The sequence below is a fragment of the Taeniopygia guttata genome, chromosome 12 (assembly GCF_048771995.1).
Source record: "Taeniopygia guttata chromosome 12, bTaeGut7.mat, whole genome shotgun sequence".
Lineage (NCBI taxonomy): Eukaryota > Metazoa > Chordata > Aves > Passeriformes > Estrildidae > Taeniopygia > Taeniopygia guttata.
Genome location: NC_133037.1, coordinates 10,606,610 through 10,634,296, shown reverse-complemented (window position 1 = coordinate 10,634,296; position 27,687 = coordinate 10,606,610). Strand labels below are relative to the sequence as shown.

General features: G+C 52.7%; 1 protein-coding gene across 1 annotated transcript in view; it reads left to right on the top strand.

The window, feature by feature from the left end:
• Positions 1-27,687, top strand: part of PLXNA1 (plexin A1) — a 113,057-nt gene that overhangs the window by 74,160 nt on the left and 11,210 nt on the right. The window contains exons 11-27 of the mRNA XM_030283419.4: positions 2,882-2,978; positions 3,274-3,464; positions 7,618-7,769; positions 8,085-8,205; positions 8,551-8,687; positions 9,230-9,397; positions 10,271-10,364; positions 10,730-10,969; positions 11,127-11,270; positions 11,971-12,205; positions 13,569-13,711; positions 16,205-16,461; positions 20,587-20,653; positions 25,240-25,386; positions 26,186-26,345; positions 26,900-27,003; positions 27,436-27,532. Coding sequence (XP_030139279.2) covers positions 2,882-2,978; positions 3,274-3,464; positions 7,618-7,769; positions 8,085-8,205; positions 8,551-8,687; positions 9,230-9,397; positions 10,271-10,364; positions 10,730-10,969; positions 11,127-11,270; positions 11,971-12,205; positions 13,569-13,711; positions 16,205-16,461; positions 20,587-20,653; positions 25,240-25,386; positions 26,186-26,345; positions 26,900-27,003; positions 27,436-27,532 — 2,554 coding nt within the window. The remainder of the gene's footprint in view (positions 1-2,881; positions 2,979-3,273; positions 3,465-7,617; positions 7,770-8,084; positions 8,206-8,550; positions 8,688-9,229; positions 9,398-10,270; positions 10,365-10,729; positions 10,970-11,126; positions 11,271-11,970; positions 12,206-13,568; positions 13,712-16,204; positions 16,462-20,586; positions 20,654-25,239; positions 25,387-26,185; positions 26,346-26,899; positions 27,004-27,435; positions 27,533-27,687) is intronic.

Sequence of the window (27,687 nt, the reverse complement as noted above, 5' to 3'; positions counted from 1 at the left end):
AATGGGTGTTTAACACCATGTTAGCTCTGAACAGGGAGAAGCCTCCCTGGCTGTGGCTGTGCTTTTGGGTGGAGAGGCCACTTTTGTGCTTACAGAATGGCAAGGGCTGTTGTGAGGAGGCCTTTTGGAAACACCTTTCAAAATACAAGATGCTTTGGAAATTAGATCTGATGGATCTCCAAGTCCTAGGAGGACAAGCCTGGAGCCCCTGCAGCTGCAGCTCCTGCCTGTGCACAGCCAAGTCCTGACTCTAGCTCCAGTGTTCCACAGAGACCAGGAACATTACCCAAGCCACAGACCCACTGCTGTCTCTGCAGGGCAGGTTAGAGGCTGCTGACAGTCATGCAGATGCAGAGGACACATTTTTCATTGATATCTACATTCCCTTAGTGATCCCACACTTTGAACACCAGCTGAGGTAACAACTCCTGGTCTGCCACTTCCCTTGTCACAGTCCTGTGCTCCCGCTGCTCCCCGCTGCCTACTCCAGCTCCCTGCCACAGCAAAGTCAGCTTCCTCAGTACTGTGTCCTTTCCCAGAGGGAGACAGTCTCTCATGCAGTTGGCCTCTTGCTGTCTCAGGACTGGTGCATGAAGAGTTAATGTTCTCCCTCCCTCTCCCCCTATTCTTCTTCCTCCAACCCACCTCCCAGAAGAACTAATTTCCAAAAGCAGCCGGGGCAGAGAGATGCAAATAAATGTTTTGGACAGCTGCAGGCTGGATGCCTTCCCGAGATGCCAGGGCCCCAAATGAGACATGTCAGAGTACAAATTGAAAATGCCAATTTCACTTATGCTGCCACGTGGCTCGTCACAGCTAAATTCTGCTCCAGCGCTGCCACCACCCTCCCCAGCACGTGCTCCCTCCTGCTGCCAGGGAATGGTCGCTGCTCACTGCTATGGGTCTGGCCAACTCCTTGTTGTGGTTCTGTTGAGAATATCCTTGGGTGGAGTAGGATAGGGCAAGGTGAACAGATCTGGACTCCTAGCCAAGTTTTAGCTTCATCTTCCCAGGCCTGGCAACAGGAATGTTGCTGAGAGGCTCTGGTGGTGGATGGTGCATGGTGGAGATGTGGTGAAAGTCATCTGAGCGAACATGGTGAGAGGTGCCATGTCTGGGGGGTTGTGTGGGGCGTGATGGGGCTCTGCCTGTAGAGAGGAGATGGTGGTGGAGCTCTTGGATTTGTAGCTGGCTGTGTTATGTCTGACAACAGCTGTGTGCAGCTGACCAGCAGCAGCCTTCCTCCCTGGGGAGAGCTGCATTTTGGGGTCCTCCACCCTGTGTTTGGGTGCGGTGGCTTGTGGACAAGGGATCACCAAGAAGAAGCTGTAATGGAGGACCAGGTGTGACTGTCACTGGCAGCCTGTAGCGCTGAGGGAAGGGTGTGTTGCCATAGCCAGATCTCACACTGGGCATGTGCCCCATTTTGGTGCCATGTCTGATGCTGGATTGTGATGCTGCCTGTCTGGGAGAGACTCAGCACAGAAGGGACCAGCTTTGATGGCCAGCTGAGAAGACTGAAGTGTTGTTCTCCAGGGCACACTGGCCTCCTTCATGGGCACATACCTGGCCTTGTGGAGGGGTGGAGTTGAACAGACCCACTGCAGAGGGTCCTGTGTGGGGCAGCAGCTGAGGCAGTGCTGGAGGAGATGCTGGGGCCACCTCCTCTTGTTATGGCCTGGGGCTGGAAAGGTGATGCTGGGGCTGGCTAGGGGCAGTGGCTGGGCTGTGGCCAGCCCAGTGCATCCACTGCTCTCTAACAAACTCCAGCTACCCATGAATCATTCATTTAATCTCTCCTGACACGCCTGTCATTTTCTCAGGCGAGGAGCGGGGAATCTCTTGCCGAAGGAGGTCATTAGCTGTCAGGGATGGTTCCGAATGCCTTCCTGCCTCCGTATCGATTAAACCTCTCTGTCTGCATTGCAGGGAATACTGATGGCGCTGCTGGGGCTGGGACTCAGATGTTGAGCCAGGGGAGAGGGCTCTGGGTGGGGAGAAGGTGCTGGGCAGGACAGAAGGAGAAATGGAGGTGGATTTGTCTGGACAGCAGCAGGTCCAAGGGCCTGAGTTTTGGGTCCCCTAAAGCTGGAGGGGTAGGATTCCCTGGTGTCACCTTCCTACATGGAAACTCAGGGTGGTAGTTCCAGTCCTGAAATGGAGAGCAGCCAATGTCCAAGTACAGTGCCCCCAGGGGCATCTGGGGGTGTGGTGTGGAGGTGAGGAGTGCTCTCTCCTGAAACCTTTCTAAGGGCTGATGTGGCACTGGAGTGGTCCTTGGCTCTGTCCCACCCACAGCCATGTGGCCACAGCTTTGTCATTTTGTTATGGGTGATGGGGCTGGAGCGGACTGTGAGGGACATCCTCTCACCAGCTGTGGAGGGTGATTCTACTGAATCCACTCCTGTGATGTGCCCAGCCTGTCCTCCCCAAGCTTCACTAGTGATGACCATAATCCCAGATATCCAACTGCGCATCTGTGGACTGGGGAGGACATGGGGAAGGGCTCAGGAGCCATGTGAGGAGAAGTACATCTGTGCTGCAGAGGCACCATCTGTTTCTTCCTCTTTCAGCAGCAGCAGCTTCAGACCTTTGGGTTGATGGGCTTTGGGTCTATTTACAAACCCTCCGTTCTGCTGCTTTATCTTTTTTTTGTTAGTCCAGCCCACTGGTTTCCTGTGCTGTGACTGATACTGTGACGAGTGACTGTCAGACCTGTTTGTCCCTAGCCAGCAAGTCCCAGCCAGGACCCCATCCCTCTCCTCTGGGCTGATGGGAGACACCCATGTAATGGGATTGTGTGTCTCTCTATGCACCTCGCCACCAGGACATTTTGTCTCAATAATTAACAGGCTCTGCCTCCTTCTGTTTCCTCCCGCAGTATTTCTACGAAGGGAATGACATCAGTGACCTGCCCGTCAACTTGTCTGTGGTCTGGAATGGGAACTTTGTCATTGACAACCCGCAGAACATCCAGGGTGAGTGAGGGATGGGACCTGGCCGTGTGCCCCCTCAGCCTCCAGCCCGCTCTGGCTCTGACCATAGTTTGCACCATGCTTTGGTGGGCTTCTAAACAAGAGGCTTTTTCCAAGGAGCTTTGGGAGGCATTCTACTTTGGCGTTGAGTCCAGGATGCTGCTGGCTCCTGCCTGTGAGGGTTTGTCCCACTGGGAGTTGGTGGGAAGGGGCAAGAGCAGGTGCCTTTTATCCCCCCAAACCTTTTCCCATGGGCTGGGGAGCCCGTGCTGACCCTGCCCCCCTCCTGCCGTTGCAGCCCACCTGTACAAGTGCTCGGCACTGCGGGAGAGCTGCGGGCTGTGCCTCAAGGCCGACCCGCGCTTCGAGTGCGGCTGGTGCGTGTCGGAGCGGCGCTGCTCCCTGCGCCAGCACTGCCTGGCCTACGAGAACAGCTGGATGCACGCCAGCAGCGGCAACAGCCGCTGCACCGACCCCAGGATCACCAGGGTACGTGGGGATGGGCGGCTGGTGATGCCCGGTGCCGAGGGACTGCAGTGGGGGATGGAGATGGGCACGGGGCTCTCCAGGGGCAGCTCACGGCAGCCAGATCTACTCAGTATTAGTCACTTTCTGTTTCTTTCATTTCCAAGCCTAAAATCCTCTCTCCACCGGGTGTGGGCTGGACTTTTTGGCTCATTTCCAAAATTTGGACCCCTCCTGCACATGACTGAGAGATCCAGGAAAGCTCTAGGTTGCTTCTTGTGTTGCCATGTGCACTGGGGCCAGTAGTTCATCATCATCCCATTTCCCTGACAGCTTTTATGACCTTTGCTTTTAAGACTGTGTGTATTAATATTCACATGCCTGTTGGGCTGGGATCCAGGTTCACAAAGAGGGACTGGTGGGTATTTCAGCTGGATACCTTCTGCTAACCCAGGGCTGGCCGGGCCTCAAAGGTGTTAATTACTGGAGTCTTAGCACAGGATCTGATTTGTTTGGGTTTCAGTGCCTTATCTGATGGAGGCTGGAAATGAGTCTTGGCTTTTCCCAGTTTGTGCTGCCTGCCTCTGACAGGGATGTGTCCTGCAGTGTGCTGAGTGGCAGCCATGTGGAGAGGGAAGGGAACAGCCCTGCTAGGCACATCCCTGCCTGCAAAGAGCCCTGCCTGCAGAGCTGCCTGGAGCTGGTGGAGTGCTGGCAGGAGAAGGGATCCATTCCTGAGAAAGTGGGACTGAGCCTCAGAACCTGCATCCCTACATGGAAGTTTGCTGTTGTGTGCAGAGCTGCAGGGCTCCCTGTCAGCTTCCCACTGTGCTCAGGCTGACCTTCCCAAATCGGGACCCCTAGGGATGATGGGAGTGGAGAATGCTGTGGGGCAGGTCATGGCTAGGGTGGCCTCGCTGTAGGCTGTGCCCTGGTCCTCTTGTGTTCAGGTGACCAGGGCTGCAGGCATTTATTTACACACACAGCAGCTTCCCAGCAGCTGATGGTGCCCAGCATTGGTCACAGCAGTTGGTCCAGAGCTGATGGTAACAGCTCTCCCACCCTGAGTCATGATGAGATTTTACAGTAATTGCAGGTGTAGCAGGAACAGGTCTGCTAGCAGGTGGACTTGACCTTGGCATGCTCTGTGTCAGTGCCCTGGGAGGTGTCAGTCGGTGTGGATGTGCAGTAGCTGTTGGTGTGATGCTGCTCCTGTAGCCTGCCTGTTGCTTGCTGCCTCCCACTGCCCCAGTCCCACATCTGGGCTGTGGGCATGCTTGCAAATGGTCCAGAGAAAAGCCTAGTGCAGAGAGGGCAGCATAGGCCAGTGGGGGAGAAGATTCTCCTACAGTGGTTTCATGAGGAGGTGGAGCCTCCTTCCTGTCCAGCTCACCAGAGTGCAGGTGTCTTCATGGGTGGTGGGGCTGGGCTGGGAGATGACCATGATTCTTCACCCTTGAATCTTTTCCCCATTGTTCAGTGGTGGGGACAAGCCCCTTCCAAACCTCTGTGGTGTCTTGCCTAGTGCTCACTGTGACCCTCAGAGTGACATCCTTTCCCTTGGGAAGGGGGTACCCCTTGTCCTCTGCATCTCCTGGCTGTACTGTGGCCACCAGAGCTGAGAGCAAGCCAACTGCTTGTACCCGCTGGAGCTGCTTGCTTGTTGATGTAAAAGGACCCTATGAAACCAATTAGGAGAAAAGCAGCATTGTTTGTTGGGGCCAGGGGTCCGGAGGTGGAGAGGGGAAAGGGGGGGTTGAGCAGCTATTGCTCTCCTTGGCAGCTCCCCCCTCCCACACACCTTGTTTAGCTGTGACCTCCCTGTGCTGGTGGCCAGCGATGTCATTTCATTCCCGGGCTCCCTCCTCCCCGAACACGTGGCCCTTGTCAGCTTTGCTGCGGAGGAGGAGGACTCCAACACGCTGGAGCAGCTTTTAACACTCATTTAGAAACACCAAACAAACAGCCACTTCTTGCCAGCCTCCCCGCCAGAGCTTTTCTTAAGGGGAAGACCCAACCTGCTGCTGGCTGCAGCTGCTAGAACGAGCTCCAATCCCAGGCTTGGGCAGGGGCTGAGCAAGGTTGAGGCAAGCAGTGGTTCCCCACAGCCCCAGAGGGTTTTGTTGCTGTGTAAATAGTGAGCTGTGACTGCCTCGGCATGAGCCAGGGCTCAGGCACCAGTCCTAGCTCTGATGCTGGCCTGGGACATGTCCTGCAGGGTGCCTGTGTGGAAGGGGACTGGGTGCTCCTGTCTGAGTTTGTGTGTGCTGAAAGTCACCAGCCCAGTGTGAATCCAGAGGGCAGAAGTTAATCCCAGTGGCAGAGTCTATAGTGGGACTGTGCCAAAACAGCCCCTGGCTCCATGTGTCCATCAGGGTTGAGGATGTGGACACTGTCCACTGCTGCATGTTTCCCACCCTCAGCTCATCCACTTTTCCTTGCTGTGGAGATGATGTTCAGGAATGAGCCCTTCAGGAGGAGGAGGAAGATCCATGTGGCTCAGGCCCCAAGGCTACAGCTGCCCAGAGTTGCCAAGAATGGAAAGAGTTTACACGTGCTTAGTCATGGCTTGAACCTGTCCAGGAGCTGGGCTTAGTGCAGTGCTAGAGGGGACAAGAGGCTGCTCGCAGCCAGGAGAGCAGAGGAGGCCATCACCTGCAACAGAACCATCCCTTCCCCAGGGTCAGGGTGTGATTTCTTCCTGGGCTGACCCAGCCCACATTCCCCTCTCCCTCTCCTGCTGCCTGCAGCTGCCTTCTCTGCTGTGCCTTTGTGTCGCTGGGGACCCAGCTGTGTCCCCGGGCCCACTCAGGGCGTGCAGCTCTGCCATTCATCCCAGTTAGTGCTGCAGGTGGGTGCCTGGCCTCGGGGCCAGCGATCACTGATGTAAAACTGCCTGTAATTGCCTGCTTAGAGGCAGTGTCCCCACGTACCTTGGAACAGGGCCCACACCTCTGTTCATCCCTCATTCTGCCACTGTCTGTCAGGCCACACCTGTCTGCTTTATTTGGCATCATCCTGGTAAATGAGGCGTGGTGCTGTGCTGAGGTCCCTTCCCTTCCCAACCGGCCTCAGCACAGGGTTTGCTGGTGAAGAGAAATTTCCCCCACCTGCCATTTCACCTCTGCAGGGACCCGTTGGAGATGCTTTCTTTTTTGAGGACATCTTGGACATGGGACTCTCATCCCTGGGCACCTGGCACCTGACCACAACCCAGGCACATCCAGGGACTTCCTTGCCAGTTCAGCTGGAACCATGGCTGAAGCTGCCCTGTGTCCTTCAAGTCTTGTGTCCTTGTCACCTAGGAGATGGCCGTGCCTGCAGCAGGGTGTCTATATCCTAGCCATGTCTCCTGGCATGTTCCTGGGGAGATTTTGTGGATACAGCTGTCAGTGGGGGGGTCCTTCCTGCTCTGTGGGCAGCTTACAGACGTGCTGGCATTTCTCATCACCAGTCTGCTCCTTGCTGCTTGTAACACACATCCTGCAGCTGCTGGGGCTGCAGCCTGCCCAAGTGAGGTGTCCTTGTGTGTCGGAATCTGTGGTTCCGAGATTGTAGAAAGTCTCCGTCTTTCTGCCCCGTTGCCAAAGAAGAAGTCATAATTCGTCTGTGCTGGTTTCAAGGTTGTTTATTCTGTTTATCTCTAACATTTTCTGCTGCCCTGACGCAGGTCTGTCCTGCAGGGCAGCGTGTGGGGCTCTGCCCTCAGTGGGATGTTACAAACATTGAATTCCAGAAACTACCTGTGCTGTATTTACAATAATGTGCCAATATCTATCATCTACGTTGAACAGTGTGTCCCCAGCCCAAACCAACAGAAAAATGCCAACACTACAGTGAAACATGGAGGGCATGAAGAAGGAGAAAAAGGACAAGACCCAATTTCCTCCATCTTGTCCCATTTGGACCCCTAATCTAGAATCCTAAAATATTACTTTTGCACCCGTGTCACACTTAATTATTACTTATATCAAACACTCAGAGCTTGTAATTCATCCTGTAAGATTGAAAACTCTTTTCCATGGACAGAGATCACAGACAGTGTCTCTGGGGGCTCTGTACAGGGGGGTTCCTGACCCCTGTCAGGGTCCCAGACCTTCCAGGGCAGCCAGAGGGAAGCCCTGGATTCCCACACTTGTGGTTCTGCGTCCTGGTGACAGACCATGCTCTCTCCTAGTTGTTCCCTGAGACTGGCCCCAGACAAGGAGGGACCCGTCTGACCATCACTGGCGAGAACCTGGGCCTGAAGTTTGAAGATGTTCGCTGGGGTGTCCGAGTGGGCAAAGTGGTGTGCATCCCCATCGAGAGCGAGTACATCAGCGCCGAGCAGTAAGTGCCTGCCGAGGGGTGGGCGTGCTCCAAATCACCTCCGGAGGGTTAGGGACAGCAGTGATGGTGTTCAAATGCTGCCCGTGGCTGCAAAAGACATAGAGCTGACTGGGCTGAACTGGGAGGGAAGTACCTGTTGGTTATGGTTGCTCTGGGAAGAGCTCCAAGGCTTTCGGGGAGCTTCTCTGAGGGCTGGCAGTGTCAACTACCACCACCTTGGTTTCTCATGGATCTGCTGGCACCTGAGACCTTTGCTTTGCACAGGGAGTGTCTTGGTGCCAGGACACTGAGAGTTTCTTACTCTTTATCTCTTAGGATTGTGTGTGAAATTGGAGATGCCAGCTCGAGCAAGGTGCATGAGGCACGGGTAGAAGTGTGCATCCGTGACTGCTCGCCCAGCTACAGGGCCATATCCCCCAAGACCTTCACCTTTGTGGTAAGCCCCGTGCTGGGGACAGGTCTGTCACCTCAAAAGGGAGGTGATGCTGGGTGGTTTTGGGTGTTTTTCTGGCTGAGCTGGAAAATTTGCCATCATTTTCCTGAGGGGGAGGCAGGGGTTCTCTGATCAGGCATTGAGTCATGATGATTGAATTTCTCCAAGGCTGCCGCTGCTCTGCCTCCCCACGGATGTGCTGGCACTGCCAGGCTTTAGTACTGTGCCCAGCTGCTGTCTCACAGATCCCTCTCCTCTGTGCCCCTGTCACCTGGTTGGAGCTGCCTGGGGATGTGGGTTTCAGTTCCCAGCCTGTCTGACTCCAGGGATGCCCTTTTCCTTTGACAGATGCCCACTTTCTCCCGTGTTGTCCCAGCCCGGGGTCCTCTCTCTGGTGGCACCTGGATCTCCATCGAAGGCACCCACCTCAATGCTGGCAGCAACGTCTCCGTGACCATCGGGGGACGGCCCTGTGCTTTTTCATGGTGAGGGGCACAGAGACTGTGGAGGGTGGGCAAGAGGCACCTTCAAAGGCAGTGGGACACCCAGACAGAGCAGCAGCCAGAGGCCTGGGCTAGGAAGGCAGGAGAAACCATGGGAGCCAAACCCCCTGGGTGGCCAAAGGTGTCTCCTCTTGAAACCTCTGTGTGTCAGAGGCTGCAGGAAGAGCCCTAAGAACAGAGATTTTTCTCTAAAAGCACAAAGCCCTGAGGCATGAAGTGGATAATTTTTAGATTAGGGACGATAATGGAGCGGCTCTTTAAATATTTTCCTGCGGTAATTACTGGTTATCAGCCCTAATCGCTGCTGTTTGCAGCCGCCGCATGATGGGAACGCTCAGGAGCTGCTCAGTCTTTCCTGGCTGCCTTTTGTTTCATTTCTTGGATTTTTGTTCTTTCTTTTTTTCCTCCTTTCTCTCTTCACCCCCCGGCTGTTTCAGAAGGGGAGAGGGGCTGGGGCAGGGCTCCCTGGCTGCCCTGGCCTCCCTCCTGCCCGGGCACTGACAGGTTGTGTGTTTCTGCCCCAGGAGAAGCGCCCGTGAGATTCGGTGCAGGACCCCCCCAGGGCACACCCCTGGCGGCTCCCCCATCCTCATCAACATCAACCGGGCAGAGCTGAGCAACCCGGAGGTGAAGTACAACTACACAGAGGACCCCACCATCCAGAAGATTGATCCTGAATGGAGCATCAACAGGTGAATTGCAAGGAGCTTGTGGAATGCTTGGGGGACTGTTTCCCATCGGGATTTCCCGCTCCTGATGGGCACATCTCAGTGCTGTGATAACTGCCAGGCTGCACTCCAGAGATGTGGCAAGAGGAGTGTGAGCAATGGCTTGGCACCAGGGCCCTGCTAACTCCTGGCCTACAGTGCTCAGCCTGGCAGGGGGCAAGAGCAGAGAGTGTTTTGGATCTGCTTAATTTCAGCTTGACATTTGGTGGCGGCAAATAAAATTAAAATATTTCCCATCGGGGGATTTTTTGAAATGTTTACATATTTTTCTAAAAGGCTTGAATTGGCTGGAGAGGAGGCGAAGGAATCCATTAAGAGCTAGTGCCAAGGGAAACCTTCCCCAGGCTGTTGATGAGGAGCAAGCTCCCCAGAGGCATGGCCAAGGTCTCTGGGAGCACGGGGCTTTTAACACCAAGTCATGGAGAAAACCTGGCAGAGTTCAACCTCTCCTGTCACCCACTGCCTCTGTGGTGGAAAAAGGGTAGCAGAGAGGAGCTTGTACTCCTTGGGATGCTTTCCTGTTGTGAATGCTTAGTTGACTTTAGCTTGGGAGTCATCTTCAGACCCTAAACTGGCACACAGGGTGGGATGTCAGTGTTAATTACCAGGTTTTATATCTCTAGTTGGCCCTTGGGTCAGCTGAAATGATTTGACATTGGTACATGCCAGGTCCTGCCAGCCATGCAATATGGGTGGGATAAGAGATCCTTGGGGCATGGTGGCTCACCCAGGCTGGGGCAGATGGGCATCTGCCTGGAGATGATGGCTGCTTCCTTCCTAAAACCGGGGATCCTGTGCCAAGCTGCCTTTCCTAATCCACTGTCTCCATGTCTCTAGTGGTGGGACACTGCTGACTGTGACTGGCACCAACCTGGCCACCATCAAAGAGCCCAGGATCCGGGCCAAGTACTGCAGCTCTGAAAGGGAGAATGTAAGTGGTGCTGGCTGGGGCTGGGGGCAGAGCACAAAGAGGAGTAATATTGTCTGTGTGCAACGCAGGGCAGAAAGTGCACCCTTTGCCTCCAGGTGTGATGGTCTGGAGAGGCTGAGATCCAGGGGCTGCTGCCCCAAAGAGAGACACCAATATCTCTGCAAAGCCTCCAGCGAGGTGCTTTCAGGAGAGGGTTGAGATCTCAGCATTCAACACTGGTGGGAGGTTTGTGGGACATCTATAGGATATTGCCATAAAGAGCCCATCCCCTGTGTCCAGAGCTGCTCCTTTCAGGAGTCCTTGTGGGGTCTGATCCTGCCCACCTTGTTGGGAGTGGGTCTGACCTCGTTGCGTGCCTCCTGCAGAACTGCACCGTCTACAACGACACCACCATGGTGTGCTACGCTCCCTCCATTGACAACCCCGAGCGGAGCCCTCCGGAGCTTGGCGACCGCCCGGATGAGATCGGCTTTGTCATGGATAACGTCCAGGCCCTGCTGATCATCAACACCACCAATTTCGTCTACTACCCAGACCCTGTCTTTGAGCCACTCAGCCCCACAGGGATGCTGGAGCTGAAGCCCAGCTCTCCCCTCATCCTCAAGGTAAAGAGCCTGTGCCTGGGCGCGGAGGCAGGGACATGTCCCTCTGTGGAGGTGGCACATTGTCTCTCCTGGAGCAAAGATTTTGCCGTGTGTCAGGTTTTCTTAAGCATTCCCCATTGCATGAGAACTGACAGTCTCATTCCTTGTTCCCTCAAAGGGCAGGAACCTGCTCCCACCAGCTGCTGGGAACTCCCGCCTCAACTACACGGTGCTGATCGGAGACACTCCCTGCACCCTCACGGTGTCTGAGACACAGCTCCTCTGCGAGTCCCCCAACCTCACTGGCCAACACAAAGTCACAGTAAGTGCTGACACAGTGCCTTTGCTCCTTGTGCCTCATGTGTCTCAGAATGTCAGTCTTTATCCCAGCACCAGCCCTGCTGTGTGCTTGTCCTTGAATGAGGACCAGATAATAGGTGTATGTGCAGGAGAGTTCCTCAGGAGTCATCTTCCTGCTCCCTAGGCATTCCTCTTCCTAATTGCATGTTTGGTAAGACCAAATACTTTGTCACCGTCCCCCACACTCAGCTTGGTGTTACTTGCCCTGGCTGGCACTGAATGCAAGGCGGGGGGGTTCCCACCTCTCCCCCTCAGTGCTGGCACATGCTGCAAGGCAGGGTCCTTTGTTTGTGGGGTTGTAGTGCAGCAGTGCTCACGCTCCAGGACTCTACCATGTTAAAAGAGACCAAACACAGTCCTCCCCAGGCTCCCCATCCATGGGGAAACTTGCTTTACATCCCATCTGTTACTGTAATGTTGTCTGAATGAGACATCAAACTCTCTGCCTGCTCCATGTGCACTGGCAGCATGTGTGCTGCATGCCATTAAAGCTCCTCACACTGCTCCAGACCAGCCCCTGCCATACCTGCACTTGTCCACGTCATCCATGCCAGGGGCTGGGAGTCATGCCCCAGTTCCCAGCAGGGTGGGCACAGCAGGGAGGGCTGCCTGTGGCACATATTCCCTGACAGCAGGTCCATTTTTCCTCTGCTGTGGTGCAGATCAAGGCTGGAGGGTTCGAGTTCTCTCCGGGGACGCTGCAGATCTACTCAGACAGCCTGCTCACCCTGCCCGCCATCATCGGCATCGGTGGCGGCGGCGGCCTGCTCCTCCTCATCATCATCATCGTCCTCATCGCCTACAAGCGCAAGTCCCGGGATGCCGACCGCACCCTGAAACGCCTCCAGCTGCAGATGGACAACCTGGAGTCCCGGGTGGCCCTGGAGTGCAAAGAGGGTGAGGGGTCCCTTTGCCACCAGCATGGGGGTCTTTGGGTGTTTCTAACTGCTCCAAGGCTCAGTGTGCTCCTACCCTTTCCTTACTGCCTTTCAGAGAGGGAATGGGAATGGGCAGAGCTGCTTTGTCAGTGGAAGTGAACTCATTTTAGGTGGGATTTGGGGATTTTTCCAGTTAAGAAGTTCTTCTCCATTTCTCCAAGTGGGAAAAAAGAGAGCAAGCAGGGTAGCGATGGCTTCCTGTGAGTGGGCAGTGGATCTCTCATTATGTGACAGACAGAAGCTGTGAAATTGGACAGAATTCCTTGTATGATACTGCTGATAAAGCCTAATTGCCCATTATCCCCCTGAGCTGGCTCCAGAGGCCCTGACCCTGCCAGCCACAGCCACAAGCAGCCCGGACACTGCGAATGAAGCAGGCGCTGAAAACGAGATAATAAAAAGGGGAAAGAAAGACAAACCTTTGCTCCCCCAAGTCCCCATCCCTCCACATGCCTGTGGATGGCACTGGTGACAGGGAGAGGGGAGGGAGCTGGTGGAGGGGATGGTGTCTTGTCTTCCACAGCTGGCAGATAAAAGGATCTGCTTTTAATTAAAAGGCACAATCTCTTCCCTGCCTTTTCTCTTTTCTAGTCCCACTAGTTACAGATAAGATAGCACGCCTTTCAAGCTGACGGTTTGTTTTTTCTCATCAGGCTGACGAGCCTGCAGTCCTCTGCCTGGCTTTCAGCTCCCTTTAAAGTGCTGTTAATTTGATTTTTCTGAGGGTTTTCTCCCCCCACCCCAACCCCCCTCCCTGGTGCATTTCCAGGACTCTTCTCCCATCAGCTTTTCCCTGTAGGTGCAATTAAAGGTTCAGGACACCCCTGGATCATGTTCCTCTGGGAGTCACAGCTGCCTCTGCTGGGATCAGGAGGTTCTGGGGTGGGTGTGTTCAAGCTCTTCTCTCAAGTAGTATTTAGGTCAAAAAGAAATGAGGGCAATCTTGTGGTTTAGGCTAACATTTTCCTCAAGAAGCTCTGTTTTTGTTCAAACCTTGCTGTTCCTCCCTGCCCCCAACATCCCTAGGAGGCTGTGAGTGCTGGGCAAGGGGGATTTGACCCCCCTGGGACCTGGCAGTTCTGTTCCCAAATCTGCCACTTCATTTATTCCAGGGATGTCATCCCCACACTCTGCAGCTCAGTTTCTCCATCTGTGAGATGGGGACAGCAATCACAGCCTGCCAGGAAGAGAAATGCTGAGAATATTCATGCCTTCGGGAGGGTCCGCCCGTGGGGTGCTGGGGGTGTGATGAGGGGCTGAATGCCAATGCTGTGTGCTGAGACTCCAGGATGTGTTGTTTAATTCTGCTTTTCCCACCCTAGCCTTTGCTGAGCTGCAGACAGACATCAATGAGCTGACCAACGACCTGGATGGGGCTGGCATCCCTTTTCTGGATTACCGCACCTACGCCATGCGGGTTCTGTTCCCGGGGATAGAAGACCACCCTGTGCTGAAAGAGATGGAGGTGTGGGTCTGTCTGTCTGTCTCTGTAGTGTTTCACACTGGGGATGTGCCCCTGTGCAGTCCCCTGCACGAGCCCCTGTGCCCCCGGGCTGGAGAGATGCTTTGGTTGGATGCTGGCCCGGCGTGGTGCATCTCTCCACGTGGCAGCCGGCGCGGATGTGGACTGGCTGCCAAATGGTTACTGCGTTCTCTGACATTAATATCAATATTTATATTAATATCATTGCTGCTGTCATTTTCTACAGCACTTGCTTTATTCAATTGGGTTTGTTTGATGCCTGACTGGTCGCTTGTTTTTAGCAGGGTTGTCTGACATCGCCTGCTTGCTTGGCTCCATTTCCCCATGCAGAAGCCATCCTTGGCATCCTTCCTCTGCTCCCCAAACTAGCTCCTTCTCTTCTCCTGTCCTGCCCACCTCTGTATAATTTAGTGCCTGCAATTGCATAGAATTGCTTCTTGTGTGCTGGGCTGCTGAGGCCACTCTTGATTACGAGAGGAAGGAGGGGGGTGACCTTCGCTTCCCCTCACTGCTGACCCAGCACAGTAATTAATGTCGACGTGGGCTTCACAATGTATTTAGGAGAAGTAATTGGCCCTGCTGCAAGATGCACGGTCACTAATTACAGCACAACAAGCTCTTACCAACTGCAAGTGCACGCGCTGCTGTTGTACGCCAGCATGGCTATGGCGTGGGCCCTGGCCTTCTGCCTGCTCTGTTTCCCCAGCCCCTAATCCCAGTTCTGGAGGGTGGTGGGGACCCTGTTTCCATGGATTTCCCCTTGCAGCTCAGGTTTCCGGATGCTCAGAGCCAAAGCAGGCGTGTAGGTCCCCCTGGGGCACAGCCCTTCCTGTCTGTACAGATGCCTGGCTCTCCTCTCACCTCTGCTCTTGCTTTTAAAGATTTTCCCTGAAGAGGGAAAGTGGAAAGGGTATCAAAAAGGGTATCAGAGCAGGAATTTTGCATTTGCTGTGGCAGGCTGGGTGGACTTTGTCCATTTCCAGCTCCTAACTCAAAACATCCTGCCTGAAAGAGCACACCGGCTCAGCCTGGCCTGGGAAGTGAGGGGTTAAACTTGCAAAGGGGGAAAAAAAAAATCCCCAAAAGAGATTAAATAAAGCAACTAGAGTTGTGTAAGCTTCATATAATTTAATCAGGTTTGCTTTTATTTGTCTCTTTACTCAGAGTGTAACATTAGCTATTGCAAGTGACGGAAGGAAGCTTGCTCATGCACATGCTAATCCACAGTGAGCACCGGTACCAGCTCCCTTCCTCTGCAGGGTTTAGGGGGTGGCTGGCTGCTTTATAAGAATTTAAGCCTGATTACATATTTAGCTCAGTATTGTTCATTTCTTTCTGCTAATGATCAGCAAGTTGAACATGGGAGCTTTGAATTGACAAGGACTTGGTGGGAAACAGGATTTTTCTCCAGCGGGACAAAAAACCCCTCTCCAGTATTTTGGAGAGGGAAGTTACAACTGCAAGGAATTTCATTGAACTGAAGAGCACCAATCCAAAGTTTTGATTGAAGTGAAATTATTTGATGTGTCAAAACTCTGTTCTTCATTTTGAGTTGATGTTTTGAAATGAAAAGTGTTGTTTTGTCTCTAAATACTGACGTGAAGCAAAATTTAATGCTTATTCTCCCAGTCAGGAAGACAAGGGGGGGAATTAAAGAAAAAAAAAATTGATGTTTTATCACAGGAAGGCTTTTATTCAGAGGGAACCATATTTTCTAACAGGAAAATGGAGTATTGTAAAAATACTCATTTCTGATAACAAATGTGGTCAGGACTGGCCAGACCTGGGCTGCTGATGGCAATGCAGGTGCAAAAGCAGCCAAGCCCAATCTCTGCTGGGTCCTATGTGGCCAAATATGGCCAGAAATACAACTTCAAATGTCTCATGAGTACAGGGACTTTTTAGAGTGTATCTGCAGTGGGACAGAGACATATTTCTGCTATTATTTCCCTATCTGAAATCCATCCCCCCACAAACCACATGGGTTTGCTGCTGGTGAAGCTCGGGGTTGTAGCTTTATTTGCTTTCTATATAATACCCAAAGCGCGTGTTGCAGTGACTTGGGTGGGAATTGAGCTGCTTGTTAGCTGAAATTGAAAATTATAATTTGTGTGTGTGCTTGGGAGAAAAGGAGTGTTTGTTTATGGGAGGGAAGTATATTTATGTGTCTGCACCAAAGTGGGAGAGAGTCTTTGTGTGGAAGGGCGTGTCTATACAGACATATATATACATTGATGCCCTGAGACTGTGTTAACCTGATGCTGGGATTTTACAAACTAGATAACTCTTCTGGAGAAACTGAGACTGATCACCAAAGGGGAAGCTTGGTAGTAGGGAGAGACTTAGTCCAGCTGCTTTTTGACCCTTTTTCATAATTTCTTACTGTGGAGTAAATGCAGGGTGTGGTTCAGTCCAGCTACCTTCTCATTGCCCTCCCCATCATTTCTGTCTCTCAGCTTTGCTCTATCCTTGCAGGTCCAGGCTAATGTGGAGAAGTCCTTGACCCTCTTTGGTCAGCTCCTGAACAAGAAGCACTTCTTGCTGACCTTCATCCGTACTCTGGAGGCCCAGCGGAGCTTCTCCATGCGGGACCGCGGCAACGTGGCCTCGCTCATCATGACGGCGCTGCAGGGCGAGATGGAGTATGCCACAGGGGTGCTGAAACAGCTCCTGTCAGACCTTATTGAGAAGAACTTGGAGAGCAAGAACCACCCCAAGCTGCTTTTGCGGAGGTGAGTGTCCCCCTGAGAGGCTGGAGCTGTGGGACAGTGCCCAGGCACTTCTGAGCACAGTGACATGAGCCGGTGTCCTTTGGGGATGCCACCAGTGATGGCTTTGGTGTTGGCTGTGGCAGTGAGAGCACTGAGTCTGTGGTCAAGCATTTCCTTGCTTGTCTGTGTGCAAGTATGAGAGGGATGTGGGACTACCTGGCCCCAGCCAACTCAGGAGCACCTGTGGGATGTTCTCTCTCCAGTTTGGCCTGTGTGGCTCGTGCTGCCTGGCCAGGAGACAGCAAGGTGCTCACCAGCTGTTCAGGCTGGTGCAGGTAGGGTACATGCTGGTGCCAGGCACTGTGGTGTGTTGCTGTAGGTCACCTGGAGAAGGGAAGGTGACCAGGTGGTCCCCCACATCACTTGGATGTGGAGCAGCTCTATCCTTGTCTGGTGGGTGCCTCTGTGGGCTGGCAGCAAGCAGGAGTCCTCCATTCCCTGCTGTCTCCTCAGGGCTTACCCACCTTGCCAGTCACATGGGGGTTTTCCTGGGAAAGTCACTCAGATTTCTGCAAGCTGGGAGTCTCTCTGGGGCCGGGGGAAGTGCAAGCAGGAGGCAGCCTGCCAAGCCCTGCCGTGAGTCTGCCTGCCCCATCAATATTTAACGATAGCTCTGAGCTCTCCTTCATCACGGGCTGATGAATATTGAAAGATACACCAAGTTCTGAACAAAAACTATTAATAAGCTCCACTGGTTCAGCTCGAGGCCCTCCGTGCCATCTTCTTCCTTTGCACACCATGCGGTGCCTCCCCATCCCAACGTCCAGCAGCCTGGTGCCACCACCTTTGGCAGAGATGAAGGATGGCTGAGAGGCACAGGGCTGGCATGTCACCAGAAAGGCTCAAGAAACCCAGGGCATCTTTCAAAGATAAACTGATGTTCATGGCATGGCCAGACTGGACAAAGCCTGTCAGGTTCTGTTACACTGCGCTCAGGACATGCCTTTTCCCCATTCCCCGGGACCCCTGTGACTCTGATCAGATAAGTCTGGTCTCCTCCTTCCAGCCCCAACAGGGTTGGTGGGTAGCCAAGAAGCCCTCCCTGTTCAGAGCCTAGCTAAACCCCTAACCCTTTCTGTTCATCCTCTTTTGCCCCGCTCTTCCCCCTGGACATCACAGAATAAAGAGAGCTGAACAACTACATCTTTTGGACATATTTGCCTATCTCCTGATATTCCTCCCCTCAAAGCCTTGGATCTCTGGGCTAGCCTGATAATTTAGGGACTGAGAGAGGGGGAAATATCAAGGTTCTGTATGCTTGGCCCTGGGGGAGCCCCTGGAGAAGACCCAGATGTGAGCTGGTCCCAGTTAGATTCGTGTTGCCCATCTCGTTAGGCACGTTGCTTTCTTACTCTCTCTGCTTCATTTATCACATTACAAGGGTGCCCTTAATGTCTCAAAGCATCTCATTAGCAGTGTGTCAGAGGGGGTGTGTTGTGCTGATGATGGCTGTCTGGGAGTGGGGTGGGTCTTGGAGGTGCCAACTGCTGTTCCCCATCCCTGTCCCCGACTGCATTCTTAGGCTCTTCTCTTCCAATCATCCATAGCACCAGGTTTCACTGAAATATTTAGAATGCATTTCCAGCTCCTGAAGTAAATCAATAAAATATAAATAAAAGGCATCATGAGGAGGCCAGCAGCAGCAGTGACTGGCCTGTGGCAGTGGCACAGGAGCAGAGCCCAACCTGCACCAGTGCCCAAAGACTGCCAGTCCCCAGCCACAGTGCTTGAGGGCCATTGCAGTTAGGACAGGGATAAGTCCCCTGGCCAGCACCTTGTTTCTGCCTCCCTCAGTGATATTTAACAAAGAGGCACTGTTCTTGAAGCCACGGTGCAGAGAGCTGTGCTTCTCTATCTGTTTGATTAGCCTTGCTGTTGGGTGTGAGAATGTGCTTACTGCCCAGGGCAACTGGATTAGCACTGATCTAACTGGGGAGAGCTGCTACTTATTTATTTGGCTGTTGGATAATCCCCCCATTGCTATGGCATCTGGCTCTATCGTGGATAAAGACAAACATCCTCCAGAGCCTGAATGGTGGCACTTCAGATAAGCATTATAGGCTTGTCAGGTCCTTTCTAAGGCCAGGGAGGATGTCTGCTAAATAGCTACAGTCCACTTCACCTTTGGCTTTCTCTACATGTCCCTTTCCTTCTCCCTTATTCTTTCCTGGTGGGAACATGGAGCCTTCCCTTCTCTAAAGGTTCAAGTAATGCAGTCCTCAAATGGTTTAAGGAGGGCTGTGCTGTTCCAGGGAGGGCAAAAAGGGCTAAGCCCCATTAGCACAAGAGAAAACCTTGGAAGGGACCATATGACACTGAGTCAGCTTGAATAAACTCTGGGAAAGTGGATTTCTTGCCCCAGCCATCTGGTCTTTGGGAACTGCTCCTGGCCCATCTGCTGGGCATGGCATTGCACTTGGGCAGTGCATGGAACTGGGCAGTGGGACTCCTTCTGGTGGCTCTAACATTTTGGTTCCTTCTGGATTTTGTTTCTTGAGTCAACCAGTTGTATTTGTTTCCCTGGTGCAAGAGGAATGCAGCCATGTCCCTGAGGTTATTAGTACTGCCTGTGCTTTCAGGATCTGCATTTGCAAGTGGCTGATCTGATAATTAATGGGTGGATAAGATGAAGATTTTAGAAGGAGTGAAGGCCACGTTAAAAATAATGGACATGTTAAGAGGAGTTTTAATCTTATGGCAGAGAGATAAGGTGTGGTGCATGTTAGCTACACCTGTAGGGCTGCAGGGTTAACCAGGGTCTGGTGTCACCCTCAGCTCCCTCCATGCCTCCATGTCCCCCTCTCTGCTGGTGTGGCACATCCTCGCTGCAGTACCCTCATTCTACTGACATGTTTCACACCCATCCTGAGCGATCCTGCTCTCCCTTTTGTGCATTGTCCCCAGCAGACACAGGCAACTCCCTGGACCTTCCCTGCTCTGCTGCTTTGGCACCTGGATTTGAACTGTGCTTTAGGAAACTAGGGGTAATACATAGGTTTTCTCAAGGCAGCTTTGGCTGCTTCCTTTAACTGCATATCCCAAAGCTGAGAGGCATGGCTCCATTTTTAAATTTCTTTTGGAGCAAGTGGGTGCAGCAGTGTACACTTGCAAACTCCTGCATCACCATCCCATTTCAAGGAGACACACAGCAACCCTAAACTTCACCATGCAGCCATGGGAGGGTTAAATTCCAAGCCTGGCACAGTGTCTGTGATCCAAAAGTACATGGAAAACAGGTTAAGTTTCCAACCACTGTTTTTACTCCCTCCTTCTTTAATGGCCTTATTTTCAGCTGAATTAGTAGTGAGGATAAATTTGATCAAAAATACATTTGGGTCAAAGTTTCCAGACCTAAATCTGGTTGTGGCTTTAACCAAGGCCATGTACCAGTGGGCTGGGGATGGTCAATGTCCTCTTGCTCTACTATGGGACCTGGACTTTGATGCTTTAGATATCAAGGGCTGCTCCAGGGGTTGCAGGGAAGTCCCATGTCACCAGTACTGGTGGCCTGCATCAGGGCAATGGCAGTACTGAGAGCACTGCAGGACCAGAAGGCAACAGCAGCTGCCAGGTGGGGAAAGGGGCTTCCAGCTAGATCTGTCTGCCTGCAACCTTAGCCCTTCTTTCAGGCTGTACTTTATCTGGGGAGCTTGAGCTACATTTGGAGATATTGTACTTGGCTTAGGTGCCTCATGCAATCCTCCTGTGGAGAGAGCTGCCTGGTTCCAACGGGACATCATAGCAGAGACAAAGTTCATTGAAGTAGAAGGTACCAGGGAAAAGCAGAAAGCTTCTCATCCCCTGGTGAGACTCCCAGTGGAACAAGCTGAGCTTGACTTGTTGCAGTTCTCCAAATACACTGGAGACCAATTTGCTTTTCTCTCCTGGGGGGCTGCTGATGGGCAGGCTTTCCAGCAGAGCTTGTGGCTGCCTGCTTGTGCACCTTGCTTTGAGCCTCCTTTCCAGATGAAGCCTTTTAAAACCAAAAACAATTTAGCTATAGTCTAAGGGTGAGGTGGCAATGGGTGAGATCAGAGGCCTTTTAATATTCTCTGCTGATGGCTTTGCTCTCTACCTTCCTTGCAGAACGGAGTCAGTGGCAGAGAAGATGCTGACAAATTGGTTCACATTTCTGCTGTACAAGTTTCTGAAGGTGAGTTTGGGAAGGGATGGCAAACCTGTGTGGACAGGGAGGTGGTTCCTGCCTCGCTGGGCCAGGTAGCATGCTACATAAAGCCCAGGCTGACATGCTCCTCAGCATTGCTGCTCCCTCCCAGAGGGAGGATTGCTTCCCAGATCTCTGTTTCCATCCTAGTTTTCTGAGATGCAATTCTGGTCTCCTTTTTGGGAAATAGCTGAGATTGGGAAATGAAATCCAGATCGGGATTGCTTAATGCATGGTGGATTTGAGATTTTAACAATGGTGCCCTGAGGAAAGATAAATCTGAAGCAACTCAGCTGAGTCTTGGCGTGGTCCCCATTCCTCTCTTCTTGCCTTTGCTTGTGTAATTCAGGAGGAAAAAGCCCTGAGAGCTGATCCTTCTATAGACATGGCTGTGATCAGGGGTTGTTTCTGCCTCTTTAAGTTGTAGTTTGATGAGTTGTGCTCTTCATGTAATGCCACTGCTTTTCCTTCATCTCTCCAACACTAAGGTCCTGAGGTAGGGGAATTGTTTCCTGCAGGCATCTCCACTTCTGCTGCTGCTTCCCCTGACAAAGGTGTCCTGGTGGGGATGGATCCTTGAGGGGCTTGTTGACAGCCAGGGACAGAGCTCTCCACTGCACCTGCATGAGGCTGCAGAGGCTTTTAGCTTGAATTCACCTGTTTCAAATTTCATTGGGGTAGGAGAGGAGGATGCCACAGTGTAAGCTCTGTTTTTACCACTGGTGCATTTACCCATACTGAGAACATCTATTCCATCAGCACCAGTGCTTCCACCTGCTACAGCTGCACCAGTTTCCATGCAGATTACACAGCAGCAGCTCCAGTGCATGGACCCCAGGCTCAGCCCTGCTGCAACTTTGGGATAACTTTGAGGGTGAACAGTGCCTGCGATCCTGCAGCTGGTTTGTCAGGCAGCAGGGCTGTTTCTTGGGATCCTGCCTGGTGTTGGTGGCACACTGGGTGGCACACTGCTGTTTTTGTGGGATTTCATCCCTCATTAAGATAAAGAAGGTTTGAACTATTTCCAGCCAAGAGATGAGAGCAAGCAGGAGTCTCAGCAGAACTCAAGTGATCGTCAACGAGAAGTGATTTATAATATCACTTACATGCTCTTGGCTTTTTGCCTCTGTCAAGGAATAGCCTGTATCTATAAAAATCTATCTAGCATGCTGGAGATTGCTTGCCAGGGGTGGGAGATATCAAGCTGTGCTGGTCACAGGGAGATATCAAACCTCCCACTGCCCCTTTGTGCCAGGGCTTTGTCCAGCAGGGCCCTTTTGCACCAGCAGTGGCCAGTGGGATCAAGTAGAACACTGGCAGAAAGCTCTCTGGGCTCTGTGAACTTGGTGGGACAGACAGGAGTAGTTCTCCTTGTGGATAGACTCCTCCAAGGCTCCTTGAAGTGAACAGGGTTATGCTTTGGCTGAGCAAAGTACAGTGCACAGCCTATGAATGCCCACAGCAGGGTTTGTGGACGCTGTATTTGTGTGTGTGACCTGACATCCTTGACCTGTCCCTGGCTGGACTGGGCCATGTTCAGAAGCTACTTTAGATTAGCTCATGCACCACCAATGTCCTGCATCTGTCCTTGTCCCCCTTCAGAGAGGCTTCTGGGCACATTACCAGTTGTGGAGCAATAAGAGGATAAGGAGTAGCAGGTGAGAGGTGTGGGCATGGTGGAACCAGGGCAATGCCTCTTTATAAAAAAGTCCTTGGCTACATCATGACTTAGGTGGGAAAACACCTCCAGTCTCTGGGTGGTAGCAGCAGGAGAAAGGTCTGATCTAGGTGCACCATTACAAGAAAAACATACACAGAGGGCCTGGATGAACTTGCTGGGTATGAAGTTCATTACGCTGGGATTCATCTCCTTGACAAGTGGCTGAAACTCCACTTCTTGAGCCACTTGAGTTAAAACAGGAAGAGACTTGAGGATGTGCTCATGCCCTCTTCTGGGTTGGTCCCACCAGAGGAGACCCACGAGGCTGTTCTCACCTGTCTCTGGACAGTGAGGATCACAGGTGGCAGCAACAGCAGGAGAAGGCCGTGGAGTAGATGGAGAGTATCACAACAGACAGCTTGCCAGCAGGGAAAGTGCCCCAAACTGCAGTAATTGTGCATGTAAATGAGGCAGACAGCCACGTGCCCAGCTACTGGATCAGCTCTCAGCAAACCTGCCCTGAGCAGAGCAAGATACACTGGGGTGAGGGATGGGGACAGGCACAGGACAGCCCCTCATGCCCAGGGCCAGCAGCGTGGGGAGCCAGAGAGGGCTGGCACTTTCAGGAGGACCCTGTAGAAGCATTTATCAGACTCTTAATGAGACACCTCAGGGAAAGGGAGGTGGATAAATTGAGACAAGTGCTGAAAAATGCACAATATTAGGTGCCTGATGAGCTAGATCTAGTCAGTAAGACAGTTTGGGAATTAGCTGGCTTTTTTCAGCCTGCTCCCAACATACCAACACAAGTATGCACAGGATGTCTGCCACTGCCCTCCTCCAGCTTGGCTCCCATGGAGAGCCCTCAGAGCTCCCCTCAGTCAAGTCCCCAGCAGTGAGCATTAGGGGGCATAAGGGCTGGCAGGGTGGGCACAGTCATATTTGGGGAACAGGCTGCCCTTCATCAACCTGAGGGACCACCTGGCCACATCTCAGTGGTCTTCTTCTGTATTTCATCTGATGGAGTTCATCTCAGATGAACTGCCCAGCATGAGTTTCTTTGGTCCCTGTTCATTTTGTTGGTCTCTGTCAAAGATGATCCCTAAAGCATCCTCATCTGCATTGTCTCAGTGAGCTGTGACCCACAGCAGCACTGGTCTTCAAGAGCTGGTGGGGACAGTGAGGCTGGGAATGAGGTGTTGCATTTTAAGGGTCCACACTAAGACCAGACAGAGGAGTCCATGTAAGAAAGACTGAGCCCACCTCTCTTGGTGTGCATCCCTAGAGGTGGGTGCAGAGCTGCAGATGTGGGGGCAGCAGCCATGCCTTACTGGAGAGGTGAAATCCGTGGGCTGAGACTGTAGCAACCAGGGCAGATGGAAGCAAGAGTTCTGCTCCAAGCCATCCTCTATCCATACCACTTTCACAGACTCAGAGTTTTCACAAGGAGTTTTTGCAAACAACTAAAAAAGGGAATTTAAGTCCTTCCAGCAGAACCAGAGGGGAAGACTTGGGGTGCCCTGGGACCCTTGGGCTCTCACCACTCTGCAGCCAGCCTCACCTTGCAGGCAGCCGGTGATGTGCAGCCTAGCACCCACTCGGGTCTCTCACTTTTCCAAGCTGACTTAATGAAGCCAAGTTTGCAAATGAAACATAATTTCAAAGACAGGCATGTTGTCGGAAGGTCTGGGGATGATGTATGCCTGTTCCTGCTCGTTAGCAGCTGTCTCTTTAATTACCGCAGATGCTAACGAGATGCTAACAGCATATGGTGACAGGGAGAGCAGCCGCACTTTGCACCAAAGTACGATTTATTTGTGAGGCGGCCGGGAGGGAGGGATGAGGGCTAGTGGGGTAAAATCTGCTGGGACTTCTCTCCATTCTCTCTGTTCCCATTGTACTCTTTTTTCTCCCTTAGGGCTAATGCCTGTATCTGGAAGGGCTCATTGGGATGCAGCTCAGGGGAAATGTTTGGGCCCTGGGTTATGAATGGGTTTCTATTCCCAGTCCTGCTATGCCAAATCCTGGCTCCGGGCTGGTTGGTGCTTCCAACCTTGGCAGGTCCTTTAGTGTTTCTGAATCCAGCATCCAGCATGTTTTAGGGGGAAGTGTCTGGTCCAGTTTCCCTTTCCCTTCCTCACATGTATGAGATAGATGCTGATGTGGCTCTATCTGATAGCTAAAGCTGGCTCTGACTACAAGGCTTTGGCAGTGGAGATGCGTAGGTGGCAAATAGTTTAACTGCAGGAAACCTCATTGCCTGGTCCCCTCCGTCCCCTGGAGACTCAGGGTTGTCTGAGGGTTGCTCCCTTGCTTTTCCTTTCCCGTGGGAGTGGCTGGCTGTGCCCAGCTGTCATTTGGAGAAACCTCCTTTGACGTTCTCTCATGTGAAACTGGGCTCCTGGCAGACGTCAGAACTGCATTATGATATCTGGGCAAGAGCCCCCAGGCTGTCCCACTGCAGCGTGCTCTTTCCTGTCCACAGGTGCTTCTCTTGTCTGGAGCAGCTCAAAGGACAGGCTGTATCCCATACTCAATGTCCCCAGATTCAATCTGCTCTTTAGTAGACCTGAATTTACCCTGTTTAGCTCATCTTTGGCTTACAGAATGAGCAGAATTCACCTAGAAGTGTCTGGAAGCCCTGGAATTCTGAGCCTACAGGTTGATAGACAAACAACTTCCAGTGGGCTTGGAAGGAGAGAGTGAGTTCCTTCACAGGATGAATTTTACCATGCACCCCCACTCCTTGCTGTCTTGAGCACGGGATGAAGACTTTTTATAATGCCGTTGGTGGGGATTGATTCTGCAGGGCCACAGGAGACTTCTGACATGGTGGTGGTTCTTGAAAGGCAAAGCTGGTGCCTGGCACCTTCTAACTCCTCTCTCTCCTCTCCTCCATCCCCCTGTCCCACAGGAGTGTGCTGGGGAACCTCTCTTCATGCTCTACTGTGCCATCAAGCAGCAGATGGAGAAGGGACCCATTGATGCCATCACAGGAGAGGCTCGCTACTCCCTCAGTGAGGACAAGCTCATCCGGCAGCAGATTGACTACAAAATGCTGGTTAGTGCAAGCAGGAGCCTCAGGGCTTGCCAGGACTGCCAGGTCCATTTAACAAGATCTTGGAGGCACATGAAATATTTTAGAGAGAGTTTTGTCTGTTGCTCTCTCCAGCATTCCTGGGTTGCCTCTCACCCTGTCTGAGTGGGCCCCATCTCAGACAAGGTCAGAAACTGGGCCTTTTCTTGGCAAGGTTTGCTCTTACCATGGGCCCAAGGAAGCCAAACATGAACTGAATCCTGCTCCACATCTTTCCAAGCAAACCCCTGGCAGTGGCAGGTTTGGGTGGAGGATGCTGTTGAGCTTGTGCTATATGGAGCAGCCCATAGCTCATGTTTAGTGGGGATCAAAGTTAGAGCTTTGAGGTTATTGCAGGAGAGATACTTCTGCCTCTTCCTTCTGAGCCATGTCCTCTGTCCAGCTAAATGATAAGCCAGATTCTTCCCCTGGCTGAGCCTGCAGCTGGTTCTTCACCTGCAGCTCAGTCTCCACAGGGATGGTTTGGGAGGGGAGTGGAGTGTGCCTGGGCATTGCTCGTTCTCAACAGGCTTTGTTGCACTGGGCATGGTTTGCAAGGATTCCTTCACTGACACTGTGCTTCCTTTTTGGGAATTGGAGGTTTGAGAGTGGCAGGGAGAGGTGGGGAAAGGGGAGCAGGAATGTGCCATGTGACTACAGCTGCACAGCGGCTCAGGAGATGAGAAGACATGGCCTGTAGACAGCTGTAGCCTTGTATCCTTGGACCTGCCTTTGCAGCCAGTGTGTCACAGCCTCTCACTCGACCCTTTCTGTCCCTGTGCAGACCCTCAACTGTGTGAACCCGGAGAATGAGAATGCCCCAGAGATCCCTGTCAAGGTGCTGAACTGCGACACCATCACACAGGTGAAGGAGAAGCTGCTGGATGCTGTCTACAAGGGTGTGCCCTATTCCCAGCGACCCAAAGCTGGAGACATGGACCTGGGTAAGAGAGCCAAGCACTTCCCTGTGGGGAACAGGGATGTCACTAAGAGCAGAAGTGCCAATAAATCCATGCAGGGCAGGAAAATCAACAGATCCTACAGAAGCACATTTGTGGTGGATTTGTTCAGTCCACTTTTGCCATGCTGGTGGCACTGACTGTGTGTGGGGAGCCCTGACACGAGAGTGTGGATCCTGCCAGTGGAGGGGGTAGGGAGGAGAGCCCCCTTGGGTCTTCTGGGGTCTCAATTGCAGCCTTGAGGTGTCTTGAGATCCAAGGAGGCCAGCAAGAGTTGAGAGCAGTGTTAATAGTCCTGTTCTTAAAGTGGGACAGGGGAATGGAGAGGAGCAAAGGTCACCAGGGTCAAACTGATGCTGTCTGTCCCTGAGTGCTTGTATTTGTCTAACACATCGATAGTCATCAGCCCTGGGGCTCAGAGAGGGGTGGGAGGCCTCTTAAATTGATGCCTTGGGACTGTGCTCATAGTGTGCATGCTTGCCTTATCTTTGTGTTCCTATTATCCACTAACCACGAGTCCTTCTCCCTCTTGGGGACAGAGTGGCGGCAGGGCAGGATGGCCCGCATCATCCTGCAGGATGAAGATGTCACCACAAAGATTGACAATGACTGGAAGAGGCTGAACACCCTGGCCCACTACCAGGTAAGGCTGTCCATGATGGAGAACATGGAGCAGTCACCAGCTGCTTTGAGCTTGAGCATCTTTTCTCCCTCCTCAGCTTGGTCAGGGCCTGGGCTCAGCTCTCCAGGGCCATGGCCAGGAGGTCTGCAGTCACATTCCTGCCTGCACCTTGTGGCTTTGGTCCTTTTAAATGCGATATTTCCAGGGGTCATAGAGGCTGTTTCCCATTCTGACCTTACTCTGTCATTTTCATGCTGAGCTTTCTGGTGTGTTCCTGTTCTTCCCCTTTCCCCAGCTGTCACAGAGATATGTCAGGCTCCTTTGCTGGCGATGATGTCCCCGAGGTGGTGGCAGTGCCACTGCATCCCTGTGGGGCTGGTTTCTCCCATGCTGGGGCTGTTGCCCCTGTGCCTCTCAGGTGAGGCAGCCTGCTCAGCCCATTTCTGCCCGCAGGTGACGGACGGATCCTCGGTAGCCCTGGTGCCCAAGCAGAACTCAGCATACAACATCTCCAACTCCTCCACCTTCACCAAGTCCCTCAGCAGATATGGTGAGTGCACATGGGCATCCTCCTCTGGGCTGGCTGGGGAGGTGGCACTGGGCTGGGCATGTGGACCAAGGCACAGAGCAAGCGACTATACCTGTAACTCATGTGAACAAAGTCCTCCAAACTCCCAGCTCTCCTGCACGATGCTATTTATTCTG